At 48.2% G+C, this 19438-nt stretch overlaps 1 protein-coding gene across 1 annotated transcript in view; it reads left to right on the top strand.

Annotated features, from left to right (window-relative positions):
- Positions 1 to 1229: 1229 nt before the first annotated feature.
- The window catches only part of LOC125941561 (uncharacterized), a 173572-nt gene continuing 155363 nt past the window's right edge, over positions 1230 to 19438 (top strand). Inside the window, exons 1-5 of the mRNA XM_049659087.1 lie at positions 1230 to 1269; positions 1332 to 1553; positions 2347 to 2459; positions 3467 to 3646; positions 4423 to 4584. Coding sequence (XP_049515044.1) covers positions 1230 to 1269; positions 1332 to 1553; positions 2347 to 2459; positions 3467 to 3646; positions 4423 to 4584 — 717 coding nt within the window. The remainder of the gene's footprint in view (positions 1270 to 1331; positions 1554 to 2346; positions 2460 to 3466; positions 3647 to 4422; positions 4585 to 19438) is intronic.

The raw sequence follows: 19438 nt of genomic DNA on the forward strand, positions 1-19438 counted from the left end.
TAACGTCATCCTATCGTCGTCATGCCAATGTCACAACAACGCCCTCGTCTTTCCATCGACGTTAATTTTTCTCCATCATGGTATTGTAATCATTCTGTCGTCATTCAATCGTGATAATGTCGCCCTTATCATGCCGTCATCGTCAGTCGCTTCATCAGACCGTCGTCGTGATGCCGTCGTGGGCCTGCCATCATCCTCCCTTGAGCTACGTCATCTGACTCTGGTCATGCCGTCGTCATCAAGGCATCATCGTCACACAGGTTTCGTGATGCCGTCATCGCCACGCCATTGTCATCCCACACTCGTCGTCATCCCATTCTCCTAATGCGGTTGTCTTGCCATCGTCGTCCCTGCATTCTTCGTCATACCATTGTCTTCATGCCATCGTCGTCAAGCTGTTATTTGACCATCGTCATTATCGTCATCCGGTTCTTGTCATGCCGTCGTCGTCGTACCACTTTCGTCGATTCACCAACGTCATTCCTTGTTCGTCATTCTATCACAATCATGCTGTCTCATCCAATTGTGATCATTGCGTCAATGGTACGCGATTGTCGTCATTGCGTTGCCGTCACAAAGACGCTCTCATGCATCCCTTGTCATACCGTCATCGCCATGCCATCTTGGTCGTGCGATAGTCACCATTCTCGCTTCTTGTTGCCGCGGTCGTCGTTATTCAGTCATCGTCACACAAACCTCATCTCATTGTCCTCATGTCATCGGCGTCACGTTGTCGTCGTTATACCATCGTTATAATTTAAGAATTAACATGTGATTGTCATCATGCCGTCGTCGTTCAATATTATATAATCTGAAAGTACGCATGAAGTTTTGTAAGTCAATAATACTAAAATCTGGTTCTACATTAGTACAACTGATTTAAGTTAAACTACCTAACTAAATCACGACACTAAATATTGAAGGTTAGAGCTACTTCGTTGTATCGTATTTATGCATCGTATCTGGTGCAGGGCTGGCTTCGCATCTACGGCACGTGTGACGTGACCGATATCTGTAGCGCATATGACACATTGTGGTGAGGGAACGCACCCTCTCCCACTTAGTGTATACATACACGGCTGTTGCATAAACGGGCACGCTTGCTCCCCTTGCTTGGCGCCTCTGGTCATGTCGCGCCTGCGGCACACCACGATACATGGTCTCAGAAGTGGGATTAACACCGACGTCCAGTCTTGGTGAACCGAAAATTATACTACAAGACCAGCCCCATGGACTTCCTGAAGCCACTAGGCCCGCTGAGCTCGGCTGGTGAAATTGCCAAGAACTGGCAGGCATTCAAGCAAAGGTTCGAGTTTTTCTCGCCGCATCAGAACAGCCAACCGGCAAGCTTCGAGTGGAATCATGCAAGACCGCACTTCTTCTGAGCGTTGCAGGCGAGGAAGCCATCGAGATCGTCAACCCGTTCAGCTTTGGCGAAGACGAGAGCAGGAATGACTACGCCGCTGTCATTGCGAAGTTCGATGCATATTGTGCGGCGCAGCAGGACGAAGTCCATGAGCGCTACGTTTACCGCACGCGATTTGAGGCCACTGGTGAGCTTTTCGAACCTTTTTTTGCGAGACTTACAGAACCAGGCACGAGCACGCAACTTTGGCTCTCAAATGGATGCAATGATAAGGGACGAAATTGTTCATGGAACTAACGAAGAGAAACTTCGGGAAAGGTTGCTGCGGGACACTACGCTGAATTTACTGAAGGCAGAGCAGGTTGTTAAAGCAGCTGAAGCGGCAGCAGTGCAACAAAAAGTTTGGGCACGGGAGGAAAGCCACATTGACACGATGCGTAAGGAACACCCAAGTAAACAAAGTGAGTTGCCCAGACATTACAAGTGTCCTAAGTGCGCGCGTATGCACCCGAGACCAAGGTGTCCTGCATTCGGGAAAACATGACGCAAATGTCAGCCCCCTAACCATTTTGCTATCTGCTGCAGACGATTTCCCAATATTGGCGAACTTTAGGGCGGTGAAGATAGCTTGGACATTCTGGACGTGTCAAGCTGCGCAGGAAGCCAATATGACTGGACAATTGTCGCCTAAATTAAGAACGTACCACTTGAATTAAAGGTCGATACAGGAGCGCAAGCAAATCTACTACCTTTCGGATGCTACCGTAAAATTCGCCCCAAGCCGCCCCTGAAACGAAGCACCGTAGTGTTACGTTCGTATGGCGGAGGGTTTATCAAGCGTGATGGTGTCATTCGTACAGAATTATCACTAGGTGGCCGTTGCGTCGTCCTCGACTTCTTCGTGGTGTCCAAGGGGCATTAGGTCATCCTGGGCTTGCAGGCTAGCGAAAATCTTGGACTTGTGTCACGCATACACGCAGTATCTCGAAACAGTTCTGAGGAAGTCGCAAAGAACTTTCGCCACTTGTTCACAGGAACCGGGTGCATGGAGCGCGCAGGCAGCATAACCAAAGTCACCGAGCCCACAGTCTGGGTAAGCCCATTGGTCATTGTTTGAAAGAAATACGGGAAAATTGTATCGACCCAAGGAGGATTAACAATGCATCAAGAGAGAACATTACACGATGCCGAGAACGGAAGGCATGGAGGTAGAGTTAGCGGGCGCTACAGTTTTCACCCGTCTTGACGCGAACTCTGGTTTTCACCAAATTTCGTTGGACAACGAAACCTCACGAATTTCCACCTTTGCAACGCCATTCGGGCGCTACATATTTCTGCGCTTACCGTTTGGTATAGCATCGGCGCCTGAGGTATTTCATAAAACGCTAAATGAAACTGTTGAAGGCCTTCCTGGGGTCAGAGTAAACGTTGATGATGTTCTAGTGTTGGGGTCGTCGAGGCAGGAGCATGACAGGTGCCTGCAGTCGATACTGCAAACAGCATAACGCGGCGGACTGACATTTAATCCGAAGAAGTGTTCCATTGGTGTCGGCAAAATCGAGTTTCTTGATGACGTCATTGACCAGGAAGGCATCAAGCGAAGCCCGTCACTGACAAAATCAATGGTACAAATTCCACCACCGACCGACAAGCTCGCAGTACAGAGGATGCAAGGAACCGTAAACTATTTCAGCAAGTTTATGCCGTCATTGGCCCAAAGGACGACGCTCCTCAGAAATCTTATAAAGCAGAATTCTGCGTTTGACTGGACGCCGAATCACGCTGAAGACTGGAGGCAGCTTTGCGAAAGTTTAAGTAGAGAGCCTTTACTAGCCGTGTTCCATCGAATAAAAGCAACAAAGGTGTCATGTGATGCATCGCGAAAGGGAATCGGCGCAGCGCTATTGCAGTGCCACCAGGACACATGGAAGCCGGTCGCGTATGCCTTGCGGGCACTTGCGGAGTGCGAACAGCGTTACTCGTAAATTGAAAAGGAGGCGATGGCGGTCACATATGGCTGTGTTGAGTTTAACCATTTTTTTCTATGGTCGCTCGTTTATTCTTAAAACTGCTCATCACCGCTTGATCGCCATCTCGCAGAAGGCCATTGGAGACATGCCCACGAGATTGCAGCGGTTTTTCCTGCGCCTTCTTCGCTATCACGTAAAACTTCAGTTCACACCAGGGAAGCAACTGCTTCTCGCCTACATGCTGTCACGTGCAACAACCGGACCTATCCCAGAAAACCACGTCATCAACGACGAGGCTGAAATGCCCGTAGTAAGTGTTGTCTCTACACTTGTCACCGATAACACCTGGAAGAGGTTGGCTACGGAAACCAGTCGGGATGAATAATTAAAGTAAGTTCTTGGGGACCTGGCGGCAGGGAAAGCACTGCAAGACCATTGGAATTCTTTTGAAGGAGAGCTTTCTCACGTGAATGGAGTCCTCTTAAAAGGGTGCAAAGTTGTAATTCCGGCTACCATGAGGAAAGAAACTTTCGAGCACATTCATCAAGGCCATCTGGGCATCAATAAATGCAAATCACAGGCCATGCATCTCGTCTTCTGGCCAGGAATCAACCGTGACATAGAAGCTTTCGCACAGGCGTGTTCTGCGTGCAAAACGTACGTGTGCGGACAGCCCCAAGAGCCGTTAAAGTTAAGCCCAGTACCTGATAAACCGTGGCATCGTGTCGGCATCGATGTTTTTCAGCACGGTGGACGGTCATACCTGCGCGCCTACGACGCATTACCAAACTTTCCTGAAGTAGAGCTGCTAAAAAAGATTAGCGCGAAGGCACTCATTGAAGCAACAAGTGCGATTTTTGCCAGATACGGCATACCAGTTGAAGTTTGTTCGCATAATGGACCACAATTTTCTAGCCACGCTTTTGCTGCATTTGCCCGAAGGTACGACTTCAATCACACCACTTCCAACCCTAGGTACCCCCAGTCCAACGGTCTGGCGGAAAAAGGTGTACAAGTAATTAAGAGGATTTTAAAGAAAAACACTCAAATGAATCAAGATTTTTGGCTTGGTCTTCTTGCCTACAGATCTACTCCAATGGAATCCGGACCATCACCTGGCGAGGTACTTCAAGAAAGACTACGGACAACGTTGCCCGACGTCCGGCCATGTCCAGGTCGCAGCATACAGAAGCATCGTCAGACCGACCATTCCAGCCGACAACTACCACCGCTAACTCTCGAGACACGGTACGCATCAAAGAAGGGGCGTGGGCCACCAGAGGTCAAGTCGTTTAGGCTACGACATATCGCCGGTGGTATAACATAATCACTGAAGTTGGAACATTCCTGCGGCGCAGTCGGCGACATCTGCTGCCTACAAAAGAAGCTTTTCGACAGAGAGCCCTTTGTGAGTTCGAGGAGGACCTCCGCCAAGGAGCTGACGAAAGATCTTTAGCATAGAGCAGCAACGATTCCGCAGAGTCACCGGCCACAACTGGCAGCATTCCTGCCTCATTCAACGCTCCTGCAGGCTGGCAGCAGAACCAACAACCTGCGTTCACAATGTCAACCCGAGAACGAAGGCCCCCACAGAGGATTACCTATAATCGAAGCTTTGTGCAGGTTCCTTAAATCGCGTTTTAAGTATTCGTTTCTACTAATGTTCTTCTGTTTTTTTCTCTCCTTTGAAAGAAAAGGGGATGTATCGTATCTATGCATCGTATCTGGCGCAGCACTGGCTTCGCATCTACGGCACGTGTGACGTGACCGTTATCTGTATCGCACATTACACATGGTGGTGAGGGAACACTCTCTCTCCCACTCAGTGTATATATAAATGGCTGTATAATAAATGGGCACGCTTGCACTGTGGCACACGACGATACATTTTGTTACATTTTGTTAGGCCAACTGTTACGGCAATGCAAAACCAGTGCGAACATACAAGGTGGGCGCGAGAAGCAGACGAGGCGTAGCGCTGTGTCATGTTCCATATACTTGTCTGTCTTTGTCTTCAGTGTATTGCTCACGGTTACTGTTACAAGGAATGCCATCGAAGTAGCTGTATTGTTGCATTTGTGTTCCTGTGTGATTGCGTGCTTGTATGCTACAAATGGTTTTAGGAGCAACAAATAGGACACGGACAACAGAATAGAAGACACGGACACGCGCACTGTCCGCGTCAGGGTGCGCCTGTCCGTGTCTTATTTCTTTTTCACCTAAAACCATTTTTAGCCATGGACCAAGTAGCCCAACAGCAGACGTTACTATGCTTGCATGCGTGCGTACGTGCGCGTGTGTGTGCACGAGTGTGCTTCTTCCAACATATTAAAAGACTATTATTTATCGTTAAAGAAACATAAGAGTGGAACTGATCACAAAGTTAATACAGAAACATAAATATGAATTCACATTTTTTTTCTTTGAGGAAGTCTTTGGTTTTGTCGTAAGCGCACGTCAAGCGTTCCGGCACTCCTAAGGCTACAAATTGTCTGCTGCTAACTGTACAGTAGCGACTCAAACAGACGCTCAATGTTTTTTTCCTGTAAAGCGTGCTTTCTTACACGGTAAGCCGTACAAAGGAAAAAACCCACTTACGCAGGCTGAGCGCTGTTAATTTGCTTTGTTGGGAATATAAGTAATCTATACCACCAGTGCTGACAAGGAAAAATGGGCATGTTTACATTTCATTTTTCCAATATTTTTTATCCCGCGTTGTATTACTGCCACGTGTCGGTATTTGTACACTTTCAAATAATTTTTTTTGTTTGGCCAAAGGGAAGGTATTCGTACGAGATGTCATTACCTTAAAAGACACCTTCAATAAAAAACAGATGTGATAAGCCCAAGTTCAAGGTTCATTATCAGTGATTTTCAATTTGTGCCTTCAGACTAAAGGCCTGTGAGAACTCATCTACAGCAGGTGTCTGTAAAATAAACATTAAAATAAGAGAGATCTAATGTTTTCCGTACTTCTTCATTTGTATACTCGCGAAACACGACAAAGATTTCATTATTACAATATTTGTCAGTATGTCATATCTCTTAAGCCAGAAGAGAACCACTCCGAACGATTTCTAATCGCCCATGGCCAGAGTTCGCCGACTCTATCGTATAACTGAACATGTTTTAAGCTCACCACACCATCTAATCCTCTGCCATCTACGTTTACGTATTTCTGACCTTCACTCCAACTGTGTCACTCTAAGTGGCCGCCGGTTGCCTGCTCTACGCATAATTTGAGCTACATAACTGCAGTTCCTCATATCTTTCTGAATTAGAATATCCACTACATTTGCTTGCTCTCTAATTGGTACCACCGTCTTCATGTGTTAGTGCTACGCCTCCAATTTTCTGTTGCATCAGCTATTGCACTGACCTTAGCTTTTTAACAAGTTCTCTTTATTATCACTAGAGTTTCGGCACCATAAGCTAGCGTTGATTTGACAGTTTTTCTTTCATGTATGTCGGTAATCAGCGGCTTTCGACTTGCGAGTGCCAGTCGTTTCCGTATGAGTGAATTTTTATGCTTCCGGATATTTCGTTTACACAATCTGATTACGACAAGGATGTGCCTATTAGTTGATCCTCATGAGCATGCAAGACGTCATTCCATTATATATTTACGTATATTTACAACAAATAAATGAGTTGGATGTTGGGCTTAACTTGGCTGCCTGTGTGACTTTATATTTGTGTTTATATTTGTCTATGTGATTTGTCTGTTACAGAAAACATTGAAAATCCTCCTTCTGCAATGAGCGTACAATAAATGGGGTAGCAACAACAACGTTGTTCGGAGGAAACCTTTAATAACGTGCTTATTGTCTTCGGCAGTACAACAATTCAGTGAAGACGCACAAAAACGAAGTTATACAAAAACCACAAGTTAGAGGATCACTTCCGAGAAGAAAGAAACTAACCAACAAACACTAGGACTAAAAGCTGCAAACAGAATGAAACAAAAATAAAACAACTGCAGACGCCAAGTAGTGCAGAGGCGGAAGCGCGCGGGACACGGGACGATCCGAATCGAATAGCTGCGGCAGACGCAGGCTCAGAGGGAATTGCACAAACAGAATAGAGGCATGCATTCCCTTGACAGAAAGAAAAGAGCGAAATAATACGAAAAAGAAATAAAAGCGACAAAGGCCGAACGCGGCCGATTTCCGAGGAGCCCTCGAGCCGATCTCGGAGAACCGGAGCGGACGCAAGTGCCTGGAGCTCTCTTGACAACCACAGAAACAAACAAGCAAAAAACAGAAAAGAACACACGCGTTGAGTGTAGAGCAAGACACGCCGGCGCCAGGCAGCCATACACACACACACACAAAATAAAGACACACAGACGATGAAGACGTACAGTCGGATGCAGAGAGACAAATGCTGAAGAGCCGGATGCGGCCGCCAGCTCTCTCTGCGGTGTTGGCGGTGAGGGAAGCGGGGTTCTCGGGAATGAAAGGAGGAAACGGAAAGAAGGTGGATGGTTCTTGCAGCGGTTGTCATTGTGCCGGCACCGAGCCAACCGAGCCGGTGGCGGCTGGTGCGGCTGCGTTTGTGTGCGAGCGACGCAAGCGTCCTGCGCCGGGAATCCCAAGCGAGGAGGATTGGGAGAGGGTAGGGAGACGCCGGGACAATACCGACCGCGCTTCTGCCGCCGAGCAAATGGCCGCTGGCACGGGCAGCTGGACAGTGCGACGCTTCATTTGGGCGCGTCAAACGCGCTCCAACCCCCTTCTGACCGCTTCTCTGCCTTATGGCTCTCTCTCTGTGTCTAGCCCGAGGCTCAAGTACAGGGGTTCGTCCGGGGCTCTCCGAAGCACGACGAACCGCGGCGACGCTTCGCTCGATCCACTTCCTCGGACGAGTGACGCCGCTTGGCCTTGCTGGCGTCGCATGTCTCCTTCTTCCGCCTTCCTCCTCTCCTTTTGTGCTCATGATTTCTCACGACGGTATGCCTTCGCTGCGTCTAAGCGGTGCGAGGTAGTTGTGCGGGCGATTCGAGAAAGCTCACGGAGTTGAATTCATTTTGTAGCGTTAGCTACACTGGCCTAGCCAAGCCCGTTCGCGCGGCACATCAAGAGCCGTGCTGCGCATGCGCAAGGATCAGTGATGTCACACGGCTTGCGCACCGGAGCCACCGCAGCCGGCACCTCTCGCGCACTCCGCCGCCGCCGCGCGCGACTCACCGCCGCCGGTCTGCGCATTCCAGAGGAGTGACGTCGTAGCCGTGGTAGACGCACTGGCGCCGGCGCGCGCTCGCTGTGCAGTCGCCGTCTGACAGTGCGCTGGAGCCGCTGCGCTTCTGACTGGCGTTTGCCAGTGTGGTATAGCCATGGAGAAGGAGAGCGCAAATGCTGCTCAACAGCGCAGAAGAACGGAGAAGCTTGACTCATCGGATCCCGAAGTAGTTGCCTGGCAATTAGCGGTTGAGCGTAGGAGACAACCAGGAAAGCTAAGAATAATCAGCTGAACCTTTGCTAACGCTACGTATATCCTGGCATAGCCGAGCTAAGCCACTGCAACTTTTTTATTACAGGCGACATCTGCTAAAAAAAAAAAAAAAAAAAAACGAAGGATGGCATAGAATACGATGTGAGCCATGACGATGGGTACGCTGTAGCCGGGGTGTCAATAGCTTTCCTCCGCAAAAAACTTCTCAGAGAAAAGGAATGGCACCAAAAACGCTGGTAAATGAATATTGCTTTCACTACGGTTTCGTCATTTAGAGGGCGACATTAAGTAAGTTTAGACCTCCGGTATCGACTCAAGGAACCATATAATGTATTACCGACCCCTTAAGGAAGATTACTCTTGCGGTACACGACATAAGCGACTTAAACTTCCACTTGAAATGCTGATAGTGCGTATAAACATGACTGGTGTCGTTAGCGCTAAATACGAGTATCATTAGTTATTAAGACACGCTGCGTGCAATACGCACTCTTTGATTGCACAATGTTTTATAAAAGTGCGTAACATTTTTATTTGCTTTTTCTTTTTTTTAGAATGTACCTGGAAGTCACTAAGTCAGGGATTTATACCGAACAAAAAGTGGCGTACAGGCGACACGTGTATGGAATCGTTTTCTTATGTTCTTGCAGCCACCTTTCGAAAAAGTTTGACGCTTATTCGATATTGACCTACGGGTCGTCGCAGGTGACGGAAGAAATGGGTCATGTGAGTTTCGCATATCACGAAATGATATGAAAACTTAGCATGCAGCATCATCAATATGCAGCCCGCCGCACCGCATTACAACTTCGCCTATGTTCTAAGCAAATAAAATCAGCTGTTATCATAAAAAGAATATCGAGACTCTTACATTCTAAATGTGCAGGGAATTGCTGCATTTAACTTCTAACAGAGGCAATGGAGGAAGCTTTAACTCTGGATCTCCTATCTAAATACCTGGGAATGGAAAAAAATCATTTTACCTCGGCAGCCAATGCACTGAATTTAGAGGAGGTTTGTTGCATTTAAAAGAAATAAAAAACCATGTTACAGTGACCTTAGGAAATTTATTTGTCGTATACGTTTTTCCGATTGTTTACAAACATTGTTGACATTAGGAGCATTTAAAAGAAATATGTATTCAATTTACAACTCTGCAACTCAGTACTAAAAGACAAAAGCACAAGTTTATAAAATGCGCTTAATCATATATCTAAAGAACGGCCAAAATTACAGTATCGTACACTGCTCTGAAATATACCACTAATTTATGAGCAAGTTTTTTGAGAAAAAGTCCGAATAAACATTGTAACAATTACACTTACGCTGTAAAAACACATATCAAAATATCCCACTTTAGATGCTCTAGGAGAGCATCTAAACCTCCAGAATTGTAAGAGCAGTACGAGTAACGAAACAGTTACCGATCCACTTGCCAACTGTTGTTTCTGTAAAGCGGGCTTCCTTGTAAGCACTCCTTTACAAAGGTGAAGCATACTTGCATTTTCCTGGTGCTGACTCCGATGACGCCAAGTATGATGTAAAACACAGAAACACCATTTTGAGATAACCACTAAGCCGATCTTAACAAAATTTGTTGCAGTTGATAGAAAAAAATGAAATTTGAGTCACTGTTGGAAGCAGAATTTTCAGTTTAGGCCTGAATTTTTTAAAGAGAACTTTGTAAAATTTGTAAGTTAAAAAATAGAATATTGTCACGTAGTAGTGACGCTGAAGTAAACAGTAGTAAAACTGTGTATTACGAAACTGGTTGTTTATTGGGCGAACCTGTGCCCACAAAAGCAAGCTACGCTCGAAGCACAACGAAAGCGGCGAACACAGTCGGCGGTCGTCGAAATCTGATCAGCGGCGAGACGCGTCGGCTTTTATACCTGAGTCATCGAAGGTTCCAGATTAATCCCTGATGCCCGCGTGTCTTCCAGAAAGTTCTAGACAATTCGCGTCGGTCGCACAATCAGATAACATAAGCGTCGGTGAAAACAGGCAACGAAAAGAAGCATCGATAACGTTCTAGAAACTTCCGATACAGGCGCGTCCTGCGCCGAGCGATAACGTTTAACATTTGTTAGCTGGTGGAAAGCGGCCACCGGTGAAAGATAAACATGTATACGTGTCAATACCCTTCCCCTTAAAAAGCATCGTCCCGATGCTACAAGCACGAAAGCGAAAACAAAACCACGCGTACAGAAAGGGACAAAAATAACAAAGCAACAAAGGACCTAAGTTCGTCAGCGGGCATAGAAAGGCTTAAGACGCACCACGTGGATGACTTCAGGTCGTGCGCGGCGCCGCTGTGATTGCGAAATACCGTCCGGCACCACCTCATAGTCCAGTGCGCCAATACGTCGGATGATCTTATATGGTCCGAAATAGCGACGTAAGAGTTTCTCGCTAAGTCCTCGTCGGCGTATCTGAGTCCTGACCCAAACACGGTCTCCGGACTGGTACTCGACGTAGCGTCGTCGAAGATTGTAGTGTCGGCTGTCGGTTCTCTGCTGGTTCTTGATGCGCAGGCGGGCGAGCTGTCGACCTTCTTCGGCACGCTGCAAATAGGTGGCAACGTCGAGATTTTCTTCGTCGGAGACATCCGGTCGCATGGCGTCAAGCGTCGTTGCCGGTTTCCTTCCGTAGACCAGGTTGAACGGCGCCATGTGCGTCGTTTCTTGCATGGCCGTGTTGTATGCGAAGGTCACGTACGGAAGGATGGCATCCCACGTCTTGTGTTCGACGTCGACGTACATTGCCAGCATGTCGGCGATGGTCTTATTTAGGCGCTCGGTGAGGCCATTCGTCTGCGGGTGGTAGGCGCTAGTCCGGCGATGGCTTGTCTGGCTGTAGCGCAGGATGGCTTGAGTTAGTTCAGCCGTGAAGGCCGTACCTCTGTCGGTGATGAGGACTTCTGGGGCACTGTGACGCAGGAGGATGTTCTCAACGAAGAATCGGGCTACCTCGGTGGCACTGCCTTTGGGCAAGGCTTTTGTTTCCGCGTAGCGGGTGAGGTAGTCCGTAGCTACGACGATCCATTTATTGCCGGACGTCGACGTCGGAAAAGGCCGCAGTAAGTCCATCCCGATCTGCTGGAACGGTCGGCGAGGTGGCTCGATCGGCTGTAGAAGTCCGGCTGGCCTTGTCGGCGGTGTTTTGCGTCGCTGACAGTTCGGAATGTCCTTACATAATGGGCGACGTCGGCAGAGAGGCGAGGCCAGTAGTATTTTTCTTGTATCCTCGCGAGCGTGCGGGAAAAACCGAGGTGTCCAGCCGTTGGGTCATCATGGAGAGCTTGCAGAACCTCTGGACGCAATGCTGAGTGTACCACGAGGAGGTAGTTGGCTCGGAGAGGCGAGAAGTTCTTCTTTAGGAGAATGTCGTTTTGCTAGAAAAATGACGCCACTCCTCGCCTGAGCACCTTCGGCACAATGACGGTCTTGCCTTCCAGGTAGTCTACAAGGCTCCTTAGTTCCGGGTCGGCTCGCTGTTGTTCGGCGAATTCGTCGGCACTGATGGGTCGCAAGAAAGTGTCGTCATCCTGGTCGTCTAGTGGCGACGGTTCTACGGGGGCGCGAGACAAGCAGTCGGCGTCAGAGTGCTTTCGCCCGGACTTGTAAACGACGGTGATGTCGAATGCTTGAAGTCTAAGACTCCATCGTGCAAGGCGACCTGAAGGATCCTTCAAGTTAGCTAGCCAACACAAGGCGTGGTGGTCGCTCACAACTTTAAAGGGCCTGCCATAGAGGTAGGGACGAAACTTTGATGTAGCCCAGATGATGGCGAGGCACTCCTTTTCTGTTGTGGAATAATTTGCTTCCGCCTTTGATAGCGACCGGCTAGCGTAACTTACAACCCTTTCTAGTCCGTCAGTCTTCTGCACAAGAACGGCGCCGAGTCCTACACTGCTTGCGTCGGTGTGGACTTCGGTATTGGCGTTTTCGTCGAAATGCGCAAGTATTGGCGGCGATTGCAGGCGTCGCTTCAGTTCTTCAAATGCTTCGACTTGTTGCGGCGTCTCCCACTTGAACTCGACGTCGGCCTTCGTGAGGTACGTCAGTGGCTCGGCGATCCATGAAAAGTCCTTGACGAAGCGCCTGTAATAGGCACACAGTCCAAGAAATCTACGCACTGCTTTCTTGTCGGCCGGCGGAGGAAAGTTGGAGATGACTGCAGTTTTCTGAGGGTCGGGGCGCACTCCAGACTTGTTGATGACGTGGCCCAAGAACAAGAGCTCCTCATATGCGAAGCGGCAGTTTTCTGGCTTTAACGTGAGTCCGGAGGTTTTGATTGCTTGAAGAACTGTTTCAAGGCACCGCAGGTGTTCTTCGAAGCTTGAGGCAAACACAACGACGTCGTCCAAATAGACGAGGCAAGTCTGCCACTTCAAGCCTACCAGTACTGTATCCATGACCCGTTGGAAAGTCGCAGGTGCCGAGCAAAGACCAAACGGCATGACCTTGAACTCGAACAGTCCGTCTGGTGTTATGAAGGCAGTCATCTCCCGATCCCTCTCGTCCACTTCGATTTGCCAGTAGCCGGTTTTGAGGTATATCGACGAAAAATACTTTGCGTTGTAGAGTCGATCCAAGGCGTCGTCAATCCGTGGGAGGGGGTATACGTCCTTCTTCGTGATCTTGTTGAGGCGACGATAATCGACGCAGAAACGTAGGGTTCCATCCTTCTTCTTCACTAATACCACGGGGGACGCCCACGGACTCTTAGACGGCTGGATGATGTCGTCGCGTAGCATTACGTCGACTTGTTGCCTTATGGCTTCGCGTTCGCGCGCCGAAACTCGGTACGGGCTCTGACGGAGTGGGCGGACATTTTCGTCGGTTATGATGCGGTGCTTGGCGACAGGGGTTTGTCGAACTTTTGGCGACGACGAGAAGCAGTCCATGTATTGCAGGAGCAGAGCTTTTAGTTGTTCTTTGTTATGCCTGGGAAGGTTCTGATTGACGTCGAAAGTTGGTTCTGGTATTATAGTCGTCGTTGCAGGTGCACTGGAATTCGTGAAGGCGAAAGCACTGCTGGCTTGTACTATTTCGTCGATGTAGGGAACCGTGGTGACTTTGTTAATGTGCTTGTATTCGGGGCTGAAGTTCGTGAGCATCACCCTTGCTTTCCCTGCACGCAGCTCAGCTATGCCTCTAGCGACGCAAATTTCACGGTCGAGCAGTAAGTGATGATCGCCCTCGATGATACCCTCCATGTCTGCAGGCACTTCGGTACCGACGGAAATCATTACGCTGGAGCGAGGCGGAACGGTTACTTGTTCTTCAAGCACATTCAAGGCATGGTAACTTATGTTTGTATCCAGTGGTATCGTGTTGTACGTTGGAAGCGTTATCGACTTGGACCTTAAGTCGATGACTGCACCGTGTTGGTTTAGAAAGTCCATGCCTAGGATGACATCCCTGGAGCAGTGCTGCAGGATTACGAAGCTCGCCGGGTAAGTGCGGTTGTTTACCGTGACTCGCACTGTGCAGATTCCAGCCGGCGTTATTAGGTGGCCTCCCGCTGTCCGGATATCGGGTCCTTGCCAGGGCGTCTTCACCTTCTTTAACTTGGCGGAGAACGCGCCACTGAAGACGGAAAATCGGCGCCAGTGTCGACGAGAGCGGTGACGTCATGACCATCGATGAGCACGTCTAAGTCGGTAGACCGTCGTCTAGCATTACGGTTAAGTCGTGGCGTCGGATCACGGCTGCGTCGGCTTGCTCTGCTGCTGCTACGTAGCGTCGGAAGGTCTTCTTTCGGCGGCGAAGTGTTGTCAAGGCTGTTGCTAGGCGGCGTGCTGATATCTCGTCGTGATGATTCGCGAATCGTCGTCGTCGGCGGCGGCGGAGGATCTTCGGCATTGCGTCGTACAGCAACCACACCTCCATCGGTTGCTGCCTTTAGTTTCCCGGGTAAGGGCTGGAAGATCGGCCCCGGGTGGGACCGGTGCACTGACGGTGATGCGGCGAGGTGTAGCGGCCTGGTGACGGCGAGCGTGAGGGTCATCGAGGTTGCCACTGTGCTCCGGCGAGGTAGTCGGCGATGTCGCGCGGTCGTTCACCCCGCACTGGACGCGGCGCGTTGACGGCGAACCCTCGTAGGCCCATCTCGCGGTATGGGCATCGGCGGTAGACATGGCCGGCTTCCCCGCAGTGATAGCAGAGCGGGCGGTGGTCGGGGGCGCGCCAAATGTCCGTCTTACTTTGGTAACTGCGCTGGGCGACGGGCGGGCGTGCTGGCGGCGGCGGCGGTGGACGACGGAACTGCGGCGTTACGGGGCCCTGGCGCGAGCGCGGAGGGGGGCCTTGACGACGGGCGACGGCGGCGTAGGTCAGCGCTTCCGGCTCGGGTTGTGGCGATTCGGGAAGTCCTAGCGATTGCTGGATTTCCTCCCGCACGATATCGGCGATGGAAGCAACTTGAGTCTGCGACGACGGTAGCAACTTCTGCAGCTGTTCGCGTACTATCGCCCTGATGGTGTCTCGTAGGTCGTGGGAGAGTCCTTGGACTTCGGCGTACTGTGGCGTCGAACGGCGATTGTATTGCCGGTTGCGCATGTCCAGTGCTTTCTCGATCGTCGTAGCCTCCGAGAGAAAGTCTTGGACTGTCGTTGGTAGATTCCGCACCAGTCCGGCGAATAGCTCCTGCTTAACTCCCCGCATGAGCAAGCGAACTTTCTTGTCTTCTGGCATAGCGCGGTCGGCGTGCCGGAATAATCGAGTCATTTCTTCAGTGTACATACCGATGCTCTCATTCGGGAGCTGTACACGGTTTTCCAACAAGGCTGCAGCTCTTTTTTACGGACGACGCTCGTGAAGGTGTCCAGGAATGCGGCTCGGAACAGGTCCCAAGTTGTTAGTGCACGCTCCCTATTCTCGAACCAGGTTCTGGCGCCGTCTTCAAGCGAGAAGTAAACATGGCGCAGCTTGTCGTCGCAGTCCCACTTGTTGACGTAGCGACCCGGTCGTATGCCTCCAGCCAGCTTTCGGGGTCTTCACATGGCGATCCGCGGAAAGTCGGCGGCTCCCTGGGTTGTTGCATCACGATTGCAGATGTTGGCGCAGGGGCTGTCATGGTAGCTGCTGCCGAGGTTCTGACTTTTGGCCTCTTGGTCGCTGTGGTCTTCTCGGGAAGAGGTCCCTACTCCGGCAGAAGTCCTTGCTGCCTACGGCTAGCTCGCTGGTCCTTGGCGACGTTGGTCTCGTCCTCCGGTTTCGGGCTTGGGTCGCGGCTTGTCGGGGGCGTCCGCTGCATGGACACAAAAGCACCTCCACCAGATGTCACGTAGTAGTGACGCTGAAGTAAACAATAGTAAAACTGTATGACGAAACTGGTTGTTTATTGGGCGAACCTGTGCCCACAAAAAAACAAGCTACACTCGAAGCACAACGAAAGCGGCGAACGCAGTCGGCGGTCGTCGAAATCTGATCAGCGGCGAGACGCGTCGGCTTTTATACCTGAGTCATCGAAGGTTCCAGATTAATCCCTGATGCCTGCTTGTCTTCCACAAAGTTCTAGACAATTCGCGTCGGTCACACAATCAGATAACATAAGCGTCGGTGAAAACAGGCAACGAAAAGAAGCATCGATAACGTTCTAGAAACTTCCGATACAGGCGCATCCTGCGCCGAGCGATAACGTTTAACATTTGTTAGCCGGTGGAAAGCGGCCACCGGTGAAAGATAAACATGTATACGTCTCAATATAGAAGTGGGATGGTGTAGAAATTCGTAGCTCTGCATCAACAGTTATCGCCGTTCCGTAAACTACATCCGTTGGAGCGTCCAAAGTATACAGATTTTATACAGGGTGTTCATTTTCGTGTTTTACGGAATTTTTAGAAATCGCCTGTGGCAGGTAGCATAATTCTTATCATTGAGCTGGGTTATTTGATGAGGCGGGCATTAGCAGCACCTGAAATCGAAACACATATCCAACCAATTAACAAAAATTCACTAATTAACTTCTTCGTTAACTACTGTACCAGACATACTGCAATTTACGACTGTAACCGGTGAGCTTCTCAGGCGTATCCACTTGGAATGAATTTCCAGAATTACACCAGTCTTGCAAACAGTCGCGGGACGTTTTGAGCTCGCCCTTCCAAGAAATCAATGAGTGGAAGCAGTTCTGGGCCATCGCACTGCGGCCGTGAAATGGTAAATGTATCGACGACTCCGAAGAATGCAGCATCCGTGTCCTTTTCCTCGGTTACAATATTAGTTTGTATCTTACGTGAATTTGTTCCAATCTTTACAAGGGTTTAGCAAATATCCTACTCACATATTATTGGTATACTGGAGAGCGATCACACATCAATGTTGTCCTCTTTTACACAATTTACACAATTCTGATACCTGATTTAATTGCTGAGTTCCGGAATTGTAAAGCTGATAATTTCGCTCTCTTAAATTGTTCAAGGTTAAGCAATTTTTATTATAAAGTTCACGGCATAAATAAAAACCTTCGCTGCAGGCAATCACTGAAGTAAAGCTGTTTTTTCCTTTAACATAACAAACCTCATCAAATCTGGTGTATTGGTTGCCGAGGAATACTATTTATTGTGCCCCATGTACTTAGATGGGAGCCCCGAGCTAAAGCGTCCTCTCAAATTGGTGCTGTTGAGAAGCTAACGGCGGTTATGAAACTCGCTTCGTCGTGGTATTTCTAGAATTTTTTATGAGTGAAGAAATATAATTCATTGTTGGAATACGTTTTCGAGAGGTACCGTTTTTTTAGACTATTTGCGAGGAAGCATCTATCAAGAAATGTTGAGCGCATTCGCGAAATATGTGCAGGGAATTTATGAAAGTACGCTATTTGACTAGATTGTCAGCTAGAAACATTGACACGAGAAATGCTCTGTCCACGTCTTTAGTAATGAAGACGTTGTAATGATATAGACCCTAACTCAAGACTACCAGAAAATTATTTTTCAGACGATTGACAATTTTTCAGAGGTACCTAGTAAATGATTTTATCTTGAGGTTAAAGAAATAAGTAAGAATTTTACCTTGAACTTAACCAGATCACATACAATGTTATGTATAGGTACCTTGAATGCGACTTTCCAGCGTTAGTTGCATTTCTAAAGAATCGACTGGTATTTCCAGTACAAAAAAAAAAGAATGTCGTAGGGTGACGTTGCTTCTCGTTGAATGCGCTGATGGAGATGAATACGCAGCGGGTTAAGCCTTTACAAATGTTGTGCAGGAGATTTAGGATGCTATTGATTTATTTCTGACGACCATAGCATATTTCTTAAGCCCGCAATTGTATAGCGAAATTTAAAGATATCTTAATACTTACTAATCATGTGATTACCTTATATACTTACCTTATACCGAGACCTTATAATCAGTTGCCTGCCTACGTCATATACCAGCGCCCCCTGTGTAATTCATGCCACATTGGGTTTGCCCCAGCACCGCATGTTATTCCAGTAAAACTATCAACCTATATGATAAATCAAACTTCGAAGCTATAAATGGATAATTGTGCACTTTTTTACCAGTCTTTGAAACTTCATTCAATGAACGATCTATTCAAGACAACTGGGAACTGTTTAAAAATAAAATGAACGAGCTACCAAAAATGTATATTCTTAAATTAACATTCCGTGCAAATCATCAGAACCCCTGGTTTAATAATAATGTAAAGAGGTTAGAAAGGTAAAAAAAAAGATTTTCGTAATGCCAAGCAGAAACCAAGCCAACTTCATGGGAAAAATACTAGGCCGCTGAGAAAGAAAACCTACGTGCGGTACGCAATGCCAATTGGTCCTTTTTCAATAATGACTTGACTAAAATGTTAACAGACAACCCCAAGAAATTTTGGATAGCTGTCAACCCTGGCAACACACGCATTATAACTATTCTTAATGGTACGGCTGAAATCGTGCCTAAAACTGAGTGCACACTCACATTTAACAACGCATTTTCGTCAGTATTTACTAATGATAATTACGTTCCATTGTCTAATGTTTCCCTGCAACAAAGCTTTTAGCATGCCGAGCATGGTACTTTATCCTGAAGGCGTTTTGCGCATTGCCTTTCTGTCTTTCTCTTTCCACCTCCTCCATCGAAAATCTTAAACTTTCATCCTCTCTCTCTCTCTCATCCTCCGCAGGTATAGATGGCATAAACTCTAGACTGCTAAAAAATACAAAATATATTTCTGCATCATTTTTTGTCTTATACTCTTGCAGTCACTTTCTACAGGTTCCATGCCTCAGGACTGGAACGTGGGGAAGGTCGTTCTCATCTACAAATCAGGTAGTAAGAATACACCGATAAATTATCGACCAATCTCTCTAACTAGCCTACCGTGCAAAATTATGGAACACGTCATCTACTCTCTGATCATGAATCATTTGGACGCCGATCAATTTTTTCATTCGGCACAGCATGGGTCCGTAAGGGTTCCTCCACCGAAAAGCAACTAGCTTTGTTTCTGCACGACTTGCATGTAAACCTTGACTCTAATCAACAAACTGACGATATTTTTCTGGACTATGAAAATGCCTTTGACAAAGTTTTTCACCGCTACCTACTACTAAAACTTTCTTCTTTGAAGTTACACATTGATGTACTCAAATGGTTTGAAGCATTCCTTACTAACCGCTGCTAATTTGCTTCTA

The sequence above is a fragment of the Dermacentor silvarum genome, chromosome 11 (genome assembly GCF_013339745.2).
Source record: "Dermacentor silvarum isolate Dsil-2018 chromosome 11, BIME_Dsil_1.4, whole genome shotgun sequence".
Lineage (NCBI taxonomy): Eukaryota > Metazoa > Arthropoda > Arachnida > Ixodida > Ixodidae > Dermacentor > Dermacentor silvarum.